Below are 17,477 nucleotides of genomic sequence, written 5' to 3'. Positions count from 1 at the left end.
GGGGCACTTAGAATCGAGTAGGGTCTGGCCTAAAGAGTCTACCGTGTCGTGGTGGTGGCTTAAAAAATCTTTTGGCCAGAACAAAAGCTGCTGGCTTTGTATGTGATCTGGTGTTTGATGGGAACTGTTAATATCTGATTGATGAGGATGATGTGGTGGAGAAGTTGAGTTTTTCCAAGAGTGAGCCGTGGGACTGTGGAAGGTTCGAAGGGTGGAGGTGGAGCTGGGGTAGAGCCTGGGCGGTGTCTCAAGGAGGCCCGAAAATTTTGCCAGTATGGAGCCCCGAAATTCCTAATGGCAGCCCTGCTGCTCAGTACCACTTTTCCTGTCCTGTATATATACACTGCACAGTACCGCTCCTTTCCTGTTGTTAGAGAGGTGACATTGGTCTTTGGGAGGGTTAATATTGGTTTATTATTTTCAGGAATACTATGGGGAAAATAAAAAATACTGTATTTTTCAGACTATAAGACACACTTTTTTCCTCCCAAAATGTGGGTGCGTCTTATAGTCCGGATGAACCGGTTGTGGTGGGGAGGTGGGGGAGCGGCATCGGAGGAGCAGTGGGTTACAGAGGCAGGAGCTGGCAGCTGTGGCTAACTCCTGTGCCCTGTTATGAATGAGTCACCGTAGGAGGCAAAACAGAAATATTAGCTAAGTCCAGAAAACCAGAGAAGTTGGCAGCTATCGGATTGCAGACCCCTGAACCTATCAACAACTAGCAGTAGCCGTGGGGGGTTCCTACGGTGCCCTAGACCCCTCGATCACAGCCGGAGAACTAAATAGCCTAAAGACAGAAAGGGAAATCTAAACTCCCCCAGAGCAGACCCCAAAGCAATAGACAGCCCCCAACATATAATGACGGTGAAGCAAGATGAAAAAACACACAGATAGAAAGATAGGCTGAGCGAATGATGGGGCCCAAGCTAACTAAATAGGACAGGATAGAAAAGCTGCTGTTTGCAATCCGCCAAAACCCTATCAAAACAAGAGCCAACAGACTGATAGGGAAAAAAGCCCTGAAGACGCTAGGCTTCAAAAAGACTATATCAGTACTCAGGTATTTTCTGAAGACAGAGCAAAAAGGAATTCAGCTCACCCCAACAGGGAATGGCAGAAATCCGGCAAAACAAAACCAAAAGACAAATGCAAAAAGCAGAGCAGAAAACTTAGCTTTTGAGGAGCAGGAATCAGACTGGTCTCCTAGAATCCCTCAGAGAAATCACCAGCCAGGCAGAAGGGCGTCGGCTGCCTTATATCCAGTCAGCAATTCCAGTCACCCAGTCATCATCATCCTGCTCAGGTGCTTGGTAATCAGCCTCACTACCTTCCTTCACCAGAAGAGGGAGTTCATCAGACCTCAATGGTGAAGGGGAAAATGAACTCACAACAGTACCCGCTGCTAAAGAGAAAAGAATTTTCACTGCATTCCACCCCCATGGGCATGGAGGGCAATGAATATTCATTTCTTTTTAGCAACCAAGTATGGTTTGCCCCCATCCCTGTCCTGGTAAGATTGGTTCCATCCTTATTCTGGTATGATTGGCCCCCACCCCCATCTTGGTATGCATGGCCCCATCCTTATCCTGATATGATCCTTTCCTTATCTTGGTATGCATGGCCCCATCCCTATCCTGGTATGCATGGCCCCATCTCGTCCTAGTATGCAGGGCCCCATCCCTATCCTGGTATGCATGGCCCTCATCCCCATCATAGTATGTATGCCTCCTCATCCCTGGCATACCAGGATAAGCATGGGGCCATGCATACCAGGACTGGGATGGGGGTCAATAATAAACAGGTAAAGGATGGAGCCCTGCATTTCAGGATAGGGATGGGGCCATGCATACTTGGACGAGATGGGGACCCTGCATACCGATATAGGGATGAGGGATATCATTCCTGCCAGGATAAGGATGAGGTGGACCATTCCTACCAGGATAAGGAAGAGGATCCATGCATACTAGGACGAGGTGGGGCCCTGCATACCAGGATAGCTATGAGGGCGATTATTCCTGCCATTATAGGGATGAGGAGGCCATGCATACCAGGCTTGGGATGAGGAGGCATGCATACCATGATTGGGATGAGGGTCATGCATACCAGGATAGGGATGAGGGAGCCATGTATACCAGGATAGGGATTATGCCAAGCAATCCCCTATCATGAGACCTATGTAGTCTCTGGGGTCCCACCTCTGGGACCCCCATGATCATGAGAACCAGCACTCTAAAAAAGAGGTCGATCATGCGCACTCCGGCGGCATTCACACATGGCTCTTCAAATAACGCCTTTAAGAGGCGTGTTGAAGGGCACAACAAAATATAGTAAAATCCACTGATCGGGTGTGGGGGGAGTGTTCTAGTATGTGGGCTGGTGAGATTTGTGTGGCAGGGCTGCTTTTTTGTCCCAGTCCGGCCCTGGTCAACCCGTACTATCCGTCGGCGTCTGAATGAAAAGGGACTGTATGGTAGGAGCCCCAGGAAGACCCCACTTCTTACCCCGAGACATAAAAAAAGCCAGGCTGGAGTTTGCCAAAACTTACCTGAAAAAGCCTAAAACATTTTGGAAGAATGTTCTCTGGTCAGATGAGACAAAAGTAGAGATTTTTGGGCAAAGGCATCAACATAGAGTTTACAGGAGAAAAAAAGAGGTATTCAAAGAAAAGAACACGGTCCCTACAGTCAAACATGGCGGAGGTTCCCTGATGTTTTGGGGTTGCTTTGCTGCCTCTGGCACTGGACTGCTTGACCGTGTGCATGGCATTATGAAGTCTGAAGACTACCAACAAATTTTGCAGCATAATGTAGGGCCCAGTGTGAGAAAGCTGGGTCTCCCTCAGAGGTCATGGGTCTTCCAGCAGGACAATGACCCAAAACACACTTCAAAAAGCAATAGAAAATGGTTTGAGAGAAAGCACTGGAGACTTCTAAGGTGGCCAGCAATGAGTCCAGACCTGAATCCCATAGAACACCTGTGGAGAGATCTAAAAATGGCAGTTTGGAGAAGGCACCCTTCAAATATCAGGGACCAGGAGCAGTTTGCCAAAGAAGAATGGTCTAAAATTCCAGCAAAGCATTGTAAGAAACTAATTGATGGTTACCGGAAGCGGTTGGTCGCAGTTATTTTGGCTAAAGGTTGTGCAACCATGTATTAGGCTGAGGGTGCCAATACTTTTTGTCTGGCCCATTTTTGGAGTTTTGTGTGAAATGATCAATGTTTTGCTTTTTGCTTCATTCTCTTTTGTGTTTTTTCATTTAAGACAAATTAAATGAAGATAATAATACCAAAGAATTTGTGTTTGCAATCATTTTCAGGAAGAAACTGAGTATTAGGCTGAGTGCAGACGGAGTTTTGAGCCCTGCGGATTTTTCCGTGCAGAATGGAAGAAAACCGCAGGTCAAATGACCTGCATTTTTCCTGCGGATTTCTTCCATTTTTCACGCGGTTTTTGTGCGGTTTTCCATTGCGGTCTTCCCCCTGCGGATTTGGTAACAGGGGAGATAGAAAACCGCACAAAAGAAGTAACATGCTGCGGATTTTGTACCGCAGGAAAACCGCGCGGAAAAATCCGCAGCGTCTGCACAGCGTTTTTTTTTTTCATTCATTTTAAAGGTACTGTACATCACAATGCGGATATGCAACGTTTCTGCGCGGTAAAATCCGCTGCGGAAACGCTGCAAATCTGCATCGTGTGCACATGGCCTTATCTGACAGAATTGCAGGGGTGTCAATACTTTTGGCCACAACTGTACATTACATTACTGAACCTGCACTGACCCTGAGTTATATCCTGTATTATACCCCAGAGCTGTACTCACTTTTCTGCTTGTAGAGTACATTACTAATCCTGAACTGAAGTCCATTATTCTGCTTTTGTCAGAAGCATCACTAGCATATTCTCCTATGATGCAAGAAAAAAGTTGTTTTTTTTCCTACAGTGTAAGGCTGACATTTCCCAGAATGGAAATCACCTGTGTAACAAACTTAAGCAATGGGAGATTTCATCTCTGAAGCCTGCAGAATTGTACAGGATTGATCTCAGGATAAATTTTTGCTGAGACATTGGAAATCCCATTGCTTCATGGAAGGTAAATTCCAGGCGGATCGATCCCATTAGTAAAGCTTTAGCTTGCTTTCACACTGCTCTAATAATGCTGCATTTTGAGGGTTTGTATTACTGCAACATAACTCAGACCCCCTGCAGTTTAAGTGGATCCCCCCAGTGATCAGTAACCACATTTTGGCTGCGACACACTTGATCACTTTACCTTCACAGCGATTACAAAGCTTACAGCTATATCTATCGTTTGGCTTATCTGCATAGCCGTCCTCAGGACATTGGGCGCACCTCCCACATTTTTGGGTCAGGTAAAAACCTATGGAAAAAAGGGAAATGGTTATTAAATAATAATTACATAAAATGAGAGTACAACAGAATGCCAGCAAACATATAGTAACCAGGTGTAATATACAGCATTACATAGCACCCACATATTCGAGGGGCACCTTACAAATCGTCCCAGAATTACTGGGATCTACTGGATAAAAAAATCTCTTGTATGTCGCAATTTAGAAAAATCACTCTTTTTCTAACCCTCCTCCTGCTGAATATATGTTTTGAGTTTTTCACCAACTTCTCATCTCTGTTGGAAGGAAACATTGGGACAGTAGGTGCGTAAGACAGTGTTATTATTCACTGACAGCAAGCACATAACTTGTACACGGATCAGGATTGACTCACAAAGAAGTCTAGAAAGTTGGTTAATTTTTCATTTACATTAAGGCAGAATCCCCTTTTATTCTTTTGTGACCAGGCCAGGAAGGGTCTTAATAACCAGCCAATTTATTTATTTATTTTATTTATTTTGGGAGGGACATATGACTAATTTACTCAATTTGTTTTGCATTATAAATACAGCAAGAAGCCATTTTTGGTTTAGTTTAATATTATTTACATTTTTCACGGTGAAAAATATTCTGCAACATACACCCTGTGGAATGAATTCACTAGAAAATATTAAGATATTAAGAGTGGATCCTTAATCGAGTATTTTGCGTTTTGCTTTTTTTTTTTTTGGAGGAGGGGGGGTTGTTACATAGTTATAAAAAAAAAAGTATTGATTTTTTTGTATTTTTCTTAAGTCGGGATTTTTAATTTCTTACCATATTTTCCAGATGTTTTACGTGTATTTCTTTTAAATACTTTGATCATTAAAGATGTATCATATATTTTTTGTCCTTTATGGTACATTTATTCCTCTGTAACTGGGGCAACTATAGGGTCACTAGTTACGAGGAAAACAGATCCCTACAATGACAGAAGTCACTGGCAGAAGTGACCTGGGTCTCCTATATTTTACTATAGTTTCCAGATGTTTTACATATTTCTTTTACATAATTTGTTCTCCAAGAGATCATATAAGGTGTCTGATATTTTTTTTGTTCCTTTATGGCGCATTTATTCCACTTTAACTTTGGCATCTATATGGTCCCTTGTTACAGGGGAAAACAGATCTCTACAGTGACAGACGTGACTTAAGTCTCCTAGGCCCCAGGAGCTCAGCCATACTAGGCAGACACCTGGGTCTAACAGAGGCATTGGCAGTGCCATTGCTTCTATTCACTACACAGTGCCCCTTAAGTGCTATGTAGCAGGCAAAAAAAGAAGACAAAAGTGGTAATAAACCATCTCTGTCTTCTTCTTAGTGAAGTCCTCAGCTGTGTCAGGATCTGCTTCTACAGGAATTTTAATCCTGTGCCATAAATTAAAAATGGCGCTGGATTAGGGTATTTCCACAAAATCAAGTTATCCCCTATCCATAGAATCCCGGGTGTCTTGCTGATAGACACATCTAAGGATAGGTCAGCACTATGATGTGTTTGGAGAACCCCTTTAATGAAATGCAACATATTAGTTTTCTGTGTCACTGACTGAGCTAACAAAAAAAGCACTTACCGGGGTTACAGTGTGAACAACAACTTCCAGTAAAATTATAGCAATTGTTGCCAACAACAACATGAAGGTACAAGACCTGGAAAACTCCAGAAACCAAACTCCATGTCAGTCTGTCCATTCTGTGCAGCTTAATATTCCTACTCCCAAAAAGATGGTAAAATCCTGCTAGAAAGCGGTTAAAAATCTGCAATAAAAAAAAACCAAGACGAGAAGAATTAGGAAACATCCCGCAGCTGTACTGGATAAATACAATGAACGTCAATGGAGACTGTACATAATATTATCTGGATATCAAGATGTCATGGTTTGATAAGCGTGTCTACAGAGGGGAAAAGTGTTACAAGTCACTAATGCTGAGTTAGAATTTCCTCCTTGGTGCAGACCTTCTCTTTTAAAAAGAGGATTCTATTTATTATATCAGGGTATTATCTTTTTTTAAAATTTGAATCTGTCACCTGGCTGTTTGTGCCCCATCCGAGAGCAACATGATGAAGGGGCAGAGACCCTGATTCCAGCCATGAGCTGTTTTGAGAAAATTACTATTAACTCTGCTGCAGTGTACCAGGTCTCTGAAGGCGGAGCTCTGTATAACCCTGCACACACCACTGATTGGCAGCTTTCTGTGGACACTGAGCATTTGTAGGTGGGAAAACTTGCAAAAATGGCAGTGTATAAGATACTTATTTTCCCCATTGTTGGTTTGTGGGTAAAGATTCAGTATGACTTGTAGTTTATGCATTGAAATCCATGCACATTCAGGTGTTAAGAGTCCAGTGGGCGGTCCTAATGAGTGAATAGGACTACCTCAGCATCCTGCTGCTCTATACCATGCCGCCCACAGGCAGAAGGTAATGGAACTATTTTTATCTGTAACACATTTATGGTGGTTTGGCAGAAATGCTCATCACCTCTGTGGCAAATGAGTCATATATTATCGCATGCAGAGTGCACATCTATGTCTTTGCAAGCAAAAGTCAATGTTTATAAATTACTGGAGCAATGAGGATAACATAGGAGGCAAAAGTATGCATGGAGGAATGTGTTTCCTGTAGAAATTCTGCTGGACTTAGGTCATATTGTAGAGAACAGCACCTGGCAAAAAGGGATTACTCTAGAGGAAGGTCATGCGGATGCTAATAGCAGCATAGTAAGGAACAGTCACTGCATTGATGCTAGGAGCATGCTCTGATACCGGGCAGGTATCATGCATCTTCCATAATAGCCTGAACAAGTATGATACCTGTTGGGTGACAGACAGTTGGCAAATGGCCATTGTTGGCCAATATTCTACTCATTGTTAACGTCTCGCCATTCCCGATGCCAAATCAAAAAACAGAATGAGACACTGTGCAACCAATGTAAAGCATGATAAGGTGATATCACAGTATCGGAAAACCACTTTATAGGGGTATTCCAGTGTTTGGAAGTTCTAACCTTTCCATAGGATAATCTCACAATCTCGCCACTCGCTGTGTCATAGAGACTATATGAGTGACTGTTCAGCCACCCTATCGATAACAGGGGCGAGTTAGGTTGTCAGTGCTGTGACTGATGGCTCAGCCGCCCTATGGATGGTAGGGGCATGTTGGGCTGTCAGTATAGTGTTTGGTTTTCCTTCAGGTGTATTTCTTTCCGTATCATTGCCAGGCTTTTTAACTGGTTGGAAATGTTAGGTCATTGCCAATAGCAGCTTCAGCTCAGTGATGTGTTTAATCTTTTGTTGCCGGACATCGAATTTGCCTTTTGACTACTGTTTGTATAACTGCTTTTGCCTTTGACACATTCTGACCTTAGTTACCAGACCCCAGACGTTGCCCCTCACTATCCGTTTGTCTTATCCCTTTGCCTTTGACATAACTTTCTGGCTTTTGACCTTAGACCTCTTGACTATTCTGTCTCATGACTAGTCTGTGAGTAGACAGATAGAGGATAAAGTTCCAATCGGTGTGGGTCCGACCACTGAAGCTGCTCCCATCCTGAGAATCAAGGCCCTGAAGAGTCTCAGCTGAATGGAGCAGAAGTCGATCATGTGCTACACAATTCACACTTAATGGGACCATAGGAGATTGCCAAGTGCTGCCGCTCAGCTGATCTTTGGCACATGAGAAGGAGATAGCTTTCAAACTTGAGATTACCCCTTGTACGGTGGCAGCTCGATAGCTCATGGATGGGAGGTGTGTGTAACAGAGTTGCCAAGCTTTGGTTGTGTAGGACCCAGAGAAGCAGGCTCCAAAATGTATAGTGTGGAGCGGTGCTTCTTAATGGGCCGGGATTTTGGGTCCAGGTTTCAGAAATGGCCATAGAGCTTGGAGGGACTGGCTATTCCCTTACTTTCAGTTCCAGGGCTTGGAATGGGCTAAAGAAGGCAGTCAGTTCAGCTGCCTGTTAGGCTATGTGCACACACTGCGGATTCTGCTGCGGATCTGCAGCGGGTTTGGCCCTGTGGATCCGCAGCAGTTTTTGCTGCGGTGTACAGTACCATAATATCCTATGGGAAATGGAAACCGCAGTGCAGACGGTGCAGAATTTTCCGCGCGGATTTGCTGCGGTTTCTAATCCGCAGAAAGAATTGACATGTCAATTCTTTCAGCGGATTCCGCTGCGGTTTGCCATCTCCTCCACTGTGGAGATGATAAACCGCAGGCTAATCCGCAGATAAACCGCAGGTCAAAACTGCGGATTTACCTGCGGATTTTGCAAAATCCGCGCGGATCAATCCGCAGCAGAATCCGCAGCATGTGCACACAGCCTTATAGTGCTGGGGGTTGAGGTGGAAACCCCTCTAGTGTACTGTTCAGCTCTGTAAGACGCTGACCAGGTCTGCAAAGTTTAATTAATTTATATCGACTGTTTTTTATTTATTTATTTGTGTTGATTTATCTTGGAGTGATTTGTGGACTAAAATAAATCTCTGGTTTGCACCAAGAGACTCTGGGCCTGTGACTACCAGAAACACTACCAAAGAGTGAGTGGATCCCTACACCCTTTCAGCCTTGTAAGTTGCGGTGGGCCTCTGTGGACAGGACATGTTTAGTTTTTTAGCATATTAATACTCGATGGGATTGAGGCCAACACCTTCAGCTCCTTGACAAGTTCCTAAAGCCATTACTGTGCAATTTTTTTTTGCAGTACGACAAGGGAGCGTAAATTGGTTATCATAAAAGACTAGGTAGATTGCACTTGTAAAAGTAGCATCCACATGAAGGTGAGGACTCAAGGTTGCCCAGAGGATCATATTTTCTATGCCACAATGACTACTTCCAAAGTGTTTTGTGATGCTATCCATTCCCCATGTACAGTAAGTGAGTCAAATGCCGCTGCCGTCCACATTCATCAGACGACACAACCTTCTTGGATTGCTCTGATTCTGACGTGACCATTATAGACGCTTTGTGACCACTCTTTGCTTGGAACATCCCGGCCGTTTTGGAGATGCTCTGAGCCAGCCGTTTAGCCATCACATTTGGACTCCCATATACAGATTATTTGACTGACATGATCTCTCCGAACTCCTATGCTTTAGACCACTCTGCCCTCTATTTGGCAGTGGCTTATCTCTGCACAAAACAATAAGGATGGGATCGGCCCTGAAATTCAGAAGGTCAGGACATCATCTCTCGGAGGACAGTCAGGAGGCCACCCTACACATCAGATAGTCAGCCGATCCCATGGAAATTGTTGGGTTCGGTCAACTTTTACTTAAGGTGTTGGGGGCCTTATATCTCAATCCTTGTCTGGGCCCATTGTGACAAGATCGATGTTACTTACCGGTTAATATTTTACTTCATCAGTTTATGGAGCAAGGGTTGACCTAATGTATATGGTTATAGTCCAAAGAAAATAGATTTCCATTGGAAACCCTTTTCATTTTCCTTCATTTTTCAGTAAAAATATTCTAATGATTTCCAGAATCTAAATTATTTTCTCTGTGTATTCAACGGAACTATAGAAATAGAAAAAGAGAACAAAGGATATAAAATATTGTCTTCCAAATCACAAGTTGAGGTATTTTTTTTTTTTTGTATGGAGTTTACATGTATTTTTTTGTAATTCTAATGGGGATTATTTGGATTTTCCGTTATGATTTCCGTTTTCACAGAAATGTAAGAATGAAAGAAAAAGAGAGAGTGAAAACAAAAGGAAGAAGAAACATGATCCAAGAACACAGAGAACGGAGCCGCCTAGTGGTGACATACAGAACTGTCTTCTAGCTGTGACCACAATTTGCAATATTTAATTTGACGGTTTCGGCACGTGATCATGAAACCGCAATATCAGATAAAAATTCTAGTGAACTCTTAGTTACATTCTTAAGAAATAAATTTACTGCATTCTATCTATTATCTATCTATCATCTATCTATTCAATGTACAGTGCCAAAATCCATATTTTGGGCACATGGGATTGGTTAGAAACTCTAGCCAATCAGCATGAGCATTTCACTGGTAGAACACATGTAATACTGAAGTGCATGCCCTGATTACCTATCCCGTAATATCTGCCCTACAGTACACTCCAGCACCATATGTACTGTTTTCCTCTTTACCTGTGAGGACAGCTTTCTGACTTCTATACATAAGAACTTGCTTTATCTGTATGGCTTATGTGTTTTGGGTCAATTTCATGCTGTTTTTATGTCAGTAAATTGTATATTATGCAAAGTGTAAGAAAGTTTCTAACTCTCTTGTAAAAATGCCAGCATTCCCGTTAACCCATAGCTGCCAGGATCATGTAGTTCAGATCCTATCTATACAAGACAGAGTGCACCGAGTTCAGGAAATGTGACCTGCTGGCAATTTACAGAACTTACTGATGTTTTTTTAAACTGTCTTGCTCATATCTAGAAAAATCTATAGGCTCCTGTGGCTCCTAGTCCCTGAATTGAATAAGTGGGTTGTTATAGAGTACAGTAAAGATATGAGGATCATTTTAGCTCACGTATAGTGTAATTTCCTAGGTTAACACAAAATGTCAGCTGTGGGTTGTAAAGAACGTTTAAAGGTCACGGTATGTCACTTCTGACCATTCAGGAAAGAAGGAGAGTATTGTAATTAGTCACTAGTGAACTGCCAGGGTGTTACCTTAACTGCATGAAGAACTTTACAGACACATTGCTCTTTTAATGACCACTATAAAGGACCCAGTGCATGGGCTGATTGTTGCCTGATACTGTTTCTTGCTCTAGGTCAGGTCTGCATTATCTCATGGCCATCCACACACTATGATAATTGGACCATGTATGGAGAGCTATCATATGTTCTGAATATCATGATCACTTTATCTGACATGGATCACGTCTCCACAGTGCTGGCATCACCAGCCATCCTTCTCAAAGGTAAAAGCCCTTGCTGTGTTGGTGGCACCAGCCAAACTTCACAAGTGACTAAACCTACATTTAGCTGCTCCAGCAGTCATTCCTTAAGATTAATACCTTTACTGCGTTAGTGGCATTAAGATCCAACATGGATCATGCCTCTACTATGCTGGCATCACCAGCCATCCTTCTCAAAGAAACAACCCTTAAAAATAAAGCCTTTGCTGTGTTGGTGGCATCATAATCCAACATGGATCATGCCTCTACTGTGCTGGCGTCACCAGCCATCCTTCCCAAATAATCAAACCTTTGCTACTTAGGTGGCACCAGCAGACCGTCACAAGTGATTAAACCTTCATTTAGCTGCTGGCTCCAGCAGTCTTTCCTTAAGTATAAAACCTTTGCTGTGTTGGTGGCATCAACAGCCTTCCAAAAAGGATCAAACTTCTACCATTCTGGTAGCACAATCTGGCTTCTAGAAGGACTACATGGTCACTGACTATGTTGCACTGCCAGTCCTTCATGGTGGTGCATATCAACATTGGAGTCATCCTAAAGCCCCCGTCACACACACAGTGATCTCGTTAGCGAGATCGCTGCTGAGTCACAAGTTTTGTGACGCAACAGCGATCTCACCAGCGAGATCGCTGTGTGTGACATCTGTCAGCGACCGGCCCCCCCTGTCGGGTATAGCTGATCGTTCTTGAAAGCTCTGGACATTTTTTTGGTCACTGGTCTCCCGCTGGCCAGCACGCATCGCTGCTTGTGGCAGGCGGGAGACCAGCGATCAGCGAGCAGCAGCTTGTAACTAAGGTAAACAGTGGGTTTCTAAGCGCCGTGCGGCGCTTAGAAACCCTCTGTGTACCTTAGTTACCAGCGCACTGGTGCAGGGAGCTGGTAACCAAGGGAAACAGCGGGTTTCTAAGTGCCGTGTGGCACTTAGAAACCCGCTGTTTACCTTGGTTACCAGTTCCTGTATCAGCGTGCTGGTAACTATGGTACACAGCGACGCGCCCGCTCGTCGTCGCTGGTGAAGCTGCCTGTTTGGCAGCTTACCAGCGATCATATAGCGACACACCACCGATCCTGACAAGTTGAAATTGTTGTCGGGATCGCTGGTGAGTCGTTATGGGTGACGGGGCCCTAAGTTCTTTAAAAAATGATCAGTCCCTCTCTTTTCTGGTAGTAGTCACCCCAGCAAATTAGAGAGCTGAGAACTTCCACAATTAGTTGTCTCAAACTTTAAGCTTGTCATATACGTAACGTTTTTTTACACCTTTTTATTGAGTGTCTAATTAAAGGAGTTATCCAGTATTTAATACTGAAGGGCTATGCTTAGGATAGGTCATCAGTACGAGGTTGGCGTCGGTGCGACACCCATACCTCTGCTGATCAGCTGCTCCAGGTTATGATGGTAGCCTCATATACTCAATTGCAGAGCTGCACAGTACAACTCCGTTAACTGTATAGTGGCTGTGGCCAGGTGCAGCAGCACTTTAAAATGAATGAGGATGGATCTGCAGTGCCCCGCTACAGCTACTATGCAGCTGACAGAACTATGCTGCTCAGCTCTACCACTAAGCACATCTGGCAGCCACTGGCAATGACAACAACTGAGCGATGGAGGTGTTGGGTATTGCACCCCCACTGATCTACTACTGATGACCTATTTTAAGAATAGACCATCAATATTAAAGTATTGGACACTCCTGTTAACTACTTCACCTAGCTGACTACTCTGAAAAAGTGTCACAAAAAGTTATTTTTCTGGCTCTGATGGCTCTCTCTGCTCTCTTCCTTCCTCCTCTTGGTATTAGAGGTATCAGCAGGAAGAAGTTGCACACAGATCTCCACAGTGTGGAGAGAGGGGAAAAGCATCTACAGTGTCAAGAAGGGTAGACAAAACAAGCTGTGGGTGATCATCACTGATGATCATTTGCACATGGAAAATATTAAAATCTGCCATTTTAACTTTTATCTGTGTACAGCCAACTGTATAAAGTCCTTTACACTGCAGTTTTCTAATAAGTGTTTTTCTCTTCTAATTTTAGAGCTGGATTCACAACTCCACAATTCATTAGTAATGTACAATATCTTCTATCTCCACTATTCTAGTAAGTGTTTTATCTCATCACAGAGCTGGATTCACAACTACACTTTTCAGTACTACTGTATAATGTCCAATATACTGCTGCTGCTTCTGAGAATGGGCTACAGAAAGACTGGAGAACAGGAATCTCTCAAGTCTCTTAGTGGAAGGAGACATCATAGCAGTTAGTCTCCATCCACTAACTCCGAGGCAACTGAAAATCAGAGGCAGAGCCTTCAAAGGACAAACTGGTGACAAATGCAGGCAGAAATAGTGTTTTTCTTCCTGTACATACATGGCTACCTATTCTGCAAAGGGAACTGATATGACAGGAACAATTCTACAAATTCACTGCAGTGATATCATAGGCGTAGTAACCTGTAGAACTTATTATGGCTAATGATTGGGAGCTATAAGTGGCAATATCTACTTTCAGTTGCATTGGAGCCATCAATGCCAGGTTCCTTAGCTTGATTACAAGAATAGGTAACAGTATTTAATAGTGTAATTATCAATTACCTTTACAAGCAGGACTGTCATAAACAGTAAAATCATACCAGTAATAGACAATTCGCACCCATTATGCTAGAATATGAGATGTTACAAATAATGTACAGCCATCAATATGACTTACAGTGTTGGAGGAGTGTCTCTAGACTGTGCCGGGGTATTCTCTTCTGTGCTGGATAAATCCAATATCTGGAAGTGACAGGACCACAAAGTCAGAATATAAGAATATAAGTTGTATAACATTTCTCGCCCCTGATCACGGCATGGTACCATAGTGATGAAGGACTTGCATCTCTCGCACACTATAATCGGTGACCGTAGATCTCACCCCGCACGACCACAGATGAGCGTAAAAGATAACATTCTTACTGTACGGCTGGGGAGCAGAGCTGCTGCTGCTCGGTTCCTCTCTCGGATGAGTGCTGATAGATGTGTAACTTGTGGCCTCCTCCCCTATGGGAAAGTACAAGTGACTAAGAAGCTCTCGGATTTGTCGACCCTCTAAGCTCTTCCCCTGACATCTATTCTGCAATTACCTGATATTTTGTCTTTTAGGGATGTAGAAGTCTGTACTGTATAATTGTTCTTCTCTTGCTGTAATAGAAATCATCTCTCATCCTGTGTGCCACACGGCGTCAACTGAGAACGAGCAGACAGTCTGTTCCACCCGGCGTCTCCTTCCAGATATCCATTGTAATTCATTCTTTTACTCACTTATTTGGCGTCATTAATTTCTACAGCACTTTACAGCCATCATTATCACTGTCCCTATTGGGGCTCACAATCTAGATTCCCTATCACTATGTCTTTGGAGTGCGGGAGGAAACCCACGTAAACATGGGGAGAACATACAAACTCCTTGCAGATGTTGTCCTTGGTGGGACTTGAACCTAAAACCACAAAGCTGGAGTGCTAACTACTGAGCAACTGTTTTGCTGTATACATAGCACAGTGCTAACCACTGAGGCACCATGCTGCCATATATAGTACACTGCTAACCACTGAGCCACCATGCTGCCATATACATAGTATAGTGCTAACCACTGAGCCACCGTGCTGCCCTATACATAGTACAGTGCCAACCACTGAGCCACAGTGCTGCCCTATTCATAGTACTGAGCTAACCACTGAGCCACCGTGCCATCAACATGGACAAAAGTATTGCTACACATGTCATAATCATTCAAGGTCCCATTGCCCCCAGTGGATAGCATCTGGCCCAACATCCCCGCTGTATAACATCTGGCCCCTCGCCCCTGATGTGTAGCATCCAGCCCCTCGCCCCCCAGTGAATAACCTCCAGCCCCCCCACTATGCCGTCTGTCTTTACTAACGTGATAGACGGCATAGGTGGTGCAGAGCTCACTGATACCAATGCGATCCTGTAATAGAAACTATCGGTGTAACAAGTCCATTCATGACATTTCTTCCTCCTAAATCTTCCCCCATCACCTGTAAGTGATATTATTGAGAAGTAAAAGGAAGCACAGCAACTCAGTTACAAATTGGAAACTCCATAGCGTTAAAGGGGGGTCGTGTGTTGAGGCGCAGAGGGCAGGAAAGTCACCAACGCTCTGCTGACTTCATAATTGCAGAGTGCAAACCGTCTCTGTTTTTAGCATCAGCACAAAGTTTTCTACCAGGAGCTTCATGGCCGACCAGCTGCATGCAGCCTTACACCACCAAGCACAATGCCGAGCGTCGGATGGAGTAGTGTAAAGCCGATATCCCTGGATTTTGGAGGAAACATGTTCTGTCCAGTGATGGATCATTCTTCTCTGTTTGGCATCTGATGAACAAGTCTGGATTTGGCAAATGTCAGGAGAACGTTACCTGCTCTGTCTCCGACATCTTATTCATAATCTTTGATTATCTGTTTGTTTATATTTCCAATAATTTACTGGTGAGAATATGGACAAATCTAAATGTACATAGACTGTATTGTTTTCAGTGTTTTTGGCTCCCTCTAATGACCAGTGTCATATTCGCAGTCTTATATTGTTTTTCATTTCCTTATGTCTGAATTTTTTCCCTCCTTTTGCAATGCATTATGGTAAGCTTTGCAGTGCATTCTTGTAGCCTTTTGCAAAGGATTATGGTACTTTCCCTCCAGTTCTCCATTTTCCTTCAGCCTGCATTCAGGAAGCGTCTCATTTCTCTTCTCCCCTTGTGATTGCATCGCTGTTACGTATTCATGCTTTCTTTAGCTAATTCCTGTCCTATATTAGCCTGGTTTAGTTAGTCCTGCCCCTGGTCAGCTATTAGTGTATAAATGTTCATTCACAGAGTACTATGTATAATATGTATTCCTGTTGTACCCCGTACTGACTGATTGTATATATAATGTTTGCTTGCAGTTTCACCGCTCCAATATATCATCACGTTCAATAAAAGCACAGACTCAACCTACAGCGGTTTAGCTGTCTGTATAAGTTTGCTTCATTCAGTGAGGACAAAACATTACCTACCTGATTGCATTGTGCCAACTGTAATATATGGTGGAGGAGGGATAATGTTATGGAGATGTCTTTCTCCCCTTCTCCATGCGAGTGGCGGTGGTGTATCGTCCTCCCGGCCCCTCCCATCAGTTCCTGGATCATTTTGCCACTTGGCTTCCACATTTTCTCTCCTGTGACATCCCTACCCTCATCATGGGAGATTTCAACGTCTCCATTGCTCTTCCACTCTCCCCATCTGCTACTCACCTTTTATCTCTAACCTCCTCGTTTGGGCTTTCGCAGCATACTAATTCTCCAACGCATGAAGACGGAAACTCCCTCAACTTGGTCTTCTCTCGGCTTTGTGCAGTGGATGATTTTGCAAACTCCCCTCTCCCGCTCTCTGACCACAATCTTCTTTCATTCTCTATCAAGAACTGCCAGGCTGCTCAGGTCTCCCCCACTGTCCAGACTTATAGAAACATACAGGCCATTAACACCCAGAAACTTCTGAAGAACTTGCAGTCTTCATTGGCCCCTATCTCCTCCCTCTCATGTCCTGATTCTGCATTGAAGCATTACAATGAAACACTTCAAAGTGCCCTGGATGAATTTGCACCCCCTATAAATAGAACACCACAACGCAGACGGCGACAACCCTGGCACACGGTGCAAACACGTTTCCTGCAGCGGTGCTCCAGGTGCGCCGAACGTCTGTGGAGAAAATCCAATCTACACGAAGATTTCATCCATTTTAAGTTTATGCTTAGGACATACAACACTGCCCTTCACCTCTCCAAACAAGCCTATTTCAACACCCTCATCATCTCACTGTCCAATAACCCGAAACGTCTCTTTGACACTTTTCATTCTCTACTCAATCCAAGAGTACAGGCCCCAACCACAGAGCTCCGAGCTGACGATCTGGCCAATTACTTCAAAGAAAAAATTGACCAGATCCGACAGGAAATTATCTCCAAATCCCCTCATACCATGCACTGTCCTCCCTCCCCCACTGCATCTAACTCACTCTCTGATTTTGAACCAGTCACAGAAGAAGAAGTAAGCAGGCTCCTTGCATCTTCTCGCCCAACTACTTGCACCAGTGACCCATTTCCGTCACATCTCCTCCAGTCCCTTTCCCCTGCTGTCACCCCTCACCTAACT

At 43.8% G+C, this 17,477-nt stretch overlaps 1 protein-coding gene across 2 annotated transcripts in view; it reads right to left on the bottom strand.

The window, feature by feature from the left end:
- Positions 1-16,584, bottom strand: part of TNFRSF9 (TNF receptor superfamily member 9) — a 45,607-nt gene extending 29,023 nt beyond the window's left edge. Inside the window, exons 1-5 of one of the 2 annotated variants that reach the window (XM_073585606.1) lie at positions 14,409-16,584; positions 14,242-14,325; positions 13,997-14,061; positions 5,960-6,143; positions 4,272-4,379 (exon numbers count right to left, since the gene is read on the bottom strand). In XM_073585606.1, coding sequence (XP_073441707.1) covers positions 4,272-4,379; positions 5,960-6,077 — 226 coding nt within the window. In that variant the 5' untranslated portion in view covers positions 6,078-6,143; positions 13,997-14,061; positions 14,242-14,325; positions 14,409-16,584. Of the gene's footprint in view, positions 1-4,271; positions 4,380-5,959; positions 6,144-13,996; positions 14,062-14,142 lie in introns of both variants that reach the window. The other variant, XM_073585605.1, reaches the window with a different exon arrangement.
- Between the last annotated feature and the right edge of the window lie 893 nt (positions 16,585-17,477).

Source organism: Dendrobates tinctorius, unplaced genomic scaffold (assembly GCF_039654945.1).
Source record: "Dendrobates tinctorius isolate UK_male_01 unplaced genomic scaffold, ASM3965494v1 ptg000086l, whole genome shotgun sequence".
In the NCBI taxonomy this organism is placed as follows: Eukaryota; Metazoa; Chordata; class Amphibia; order Anura; family Dendrobatidae; genus Dendrobates; species Dendrobates tinctorius.
This window is presented reverse-complemented; position numbering and strand designations above follow the sequence as displayed.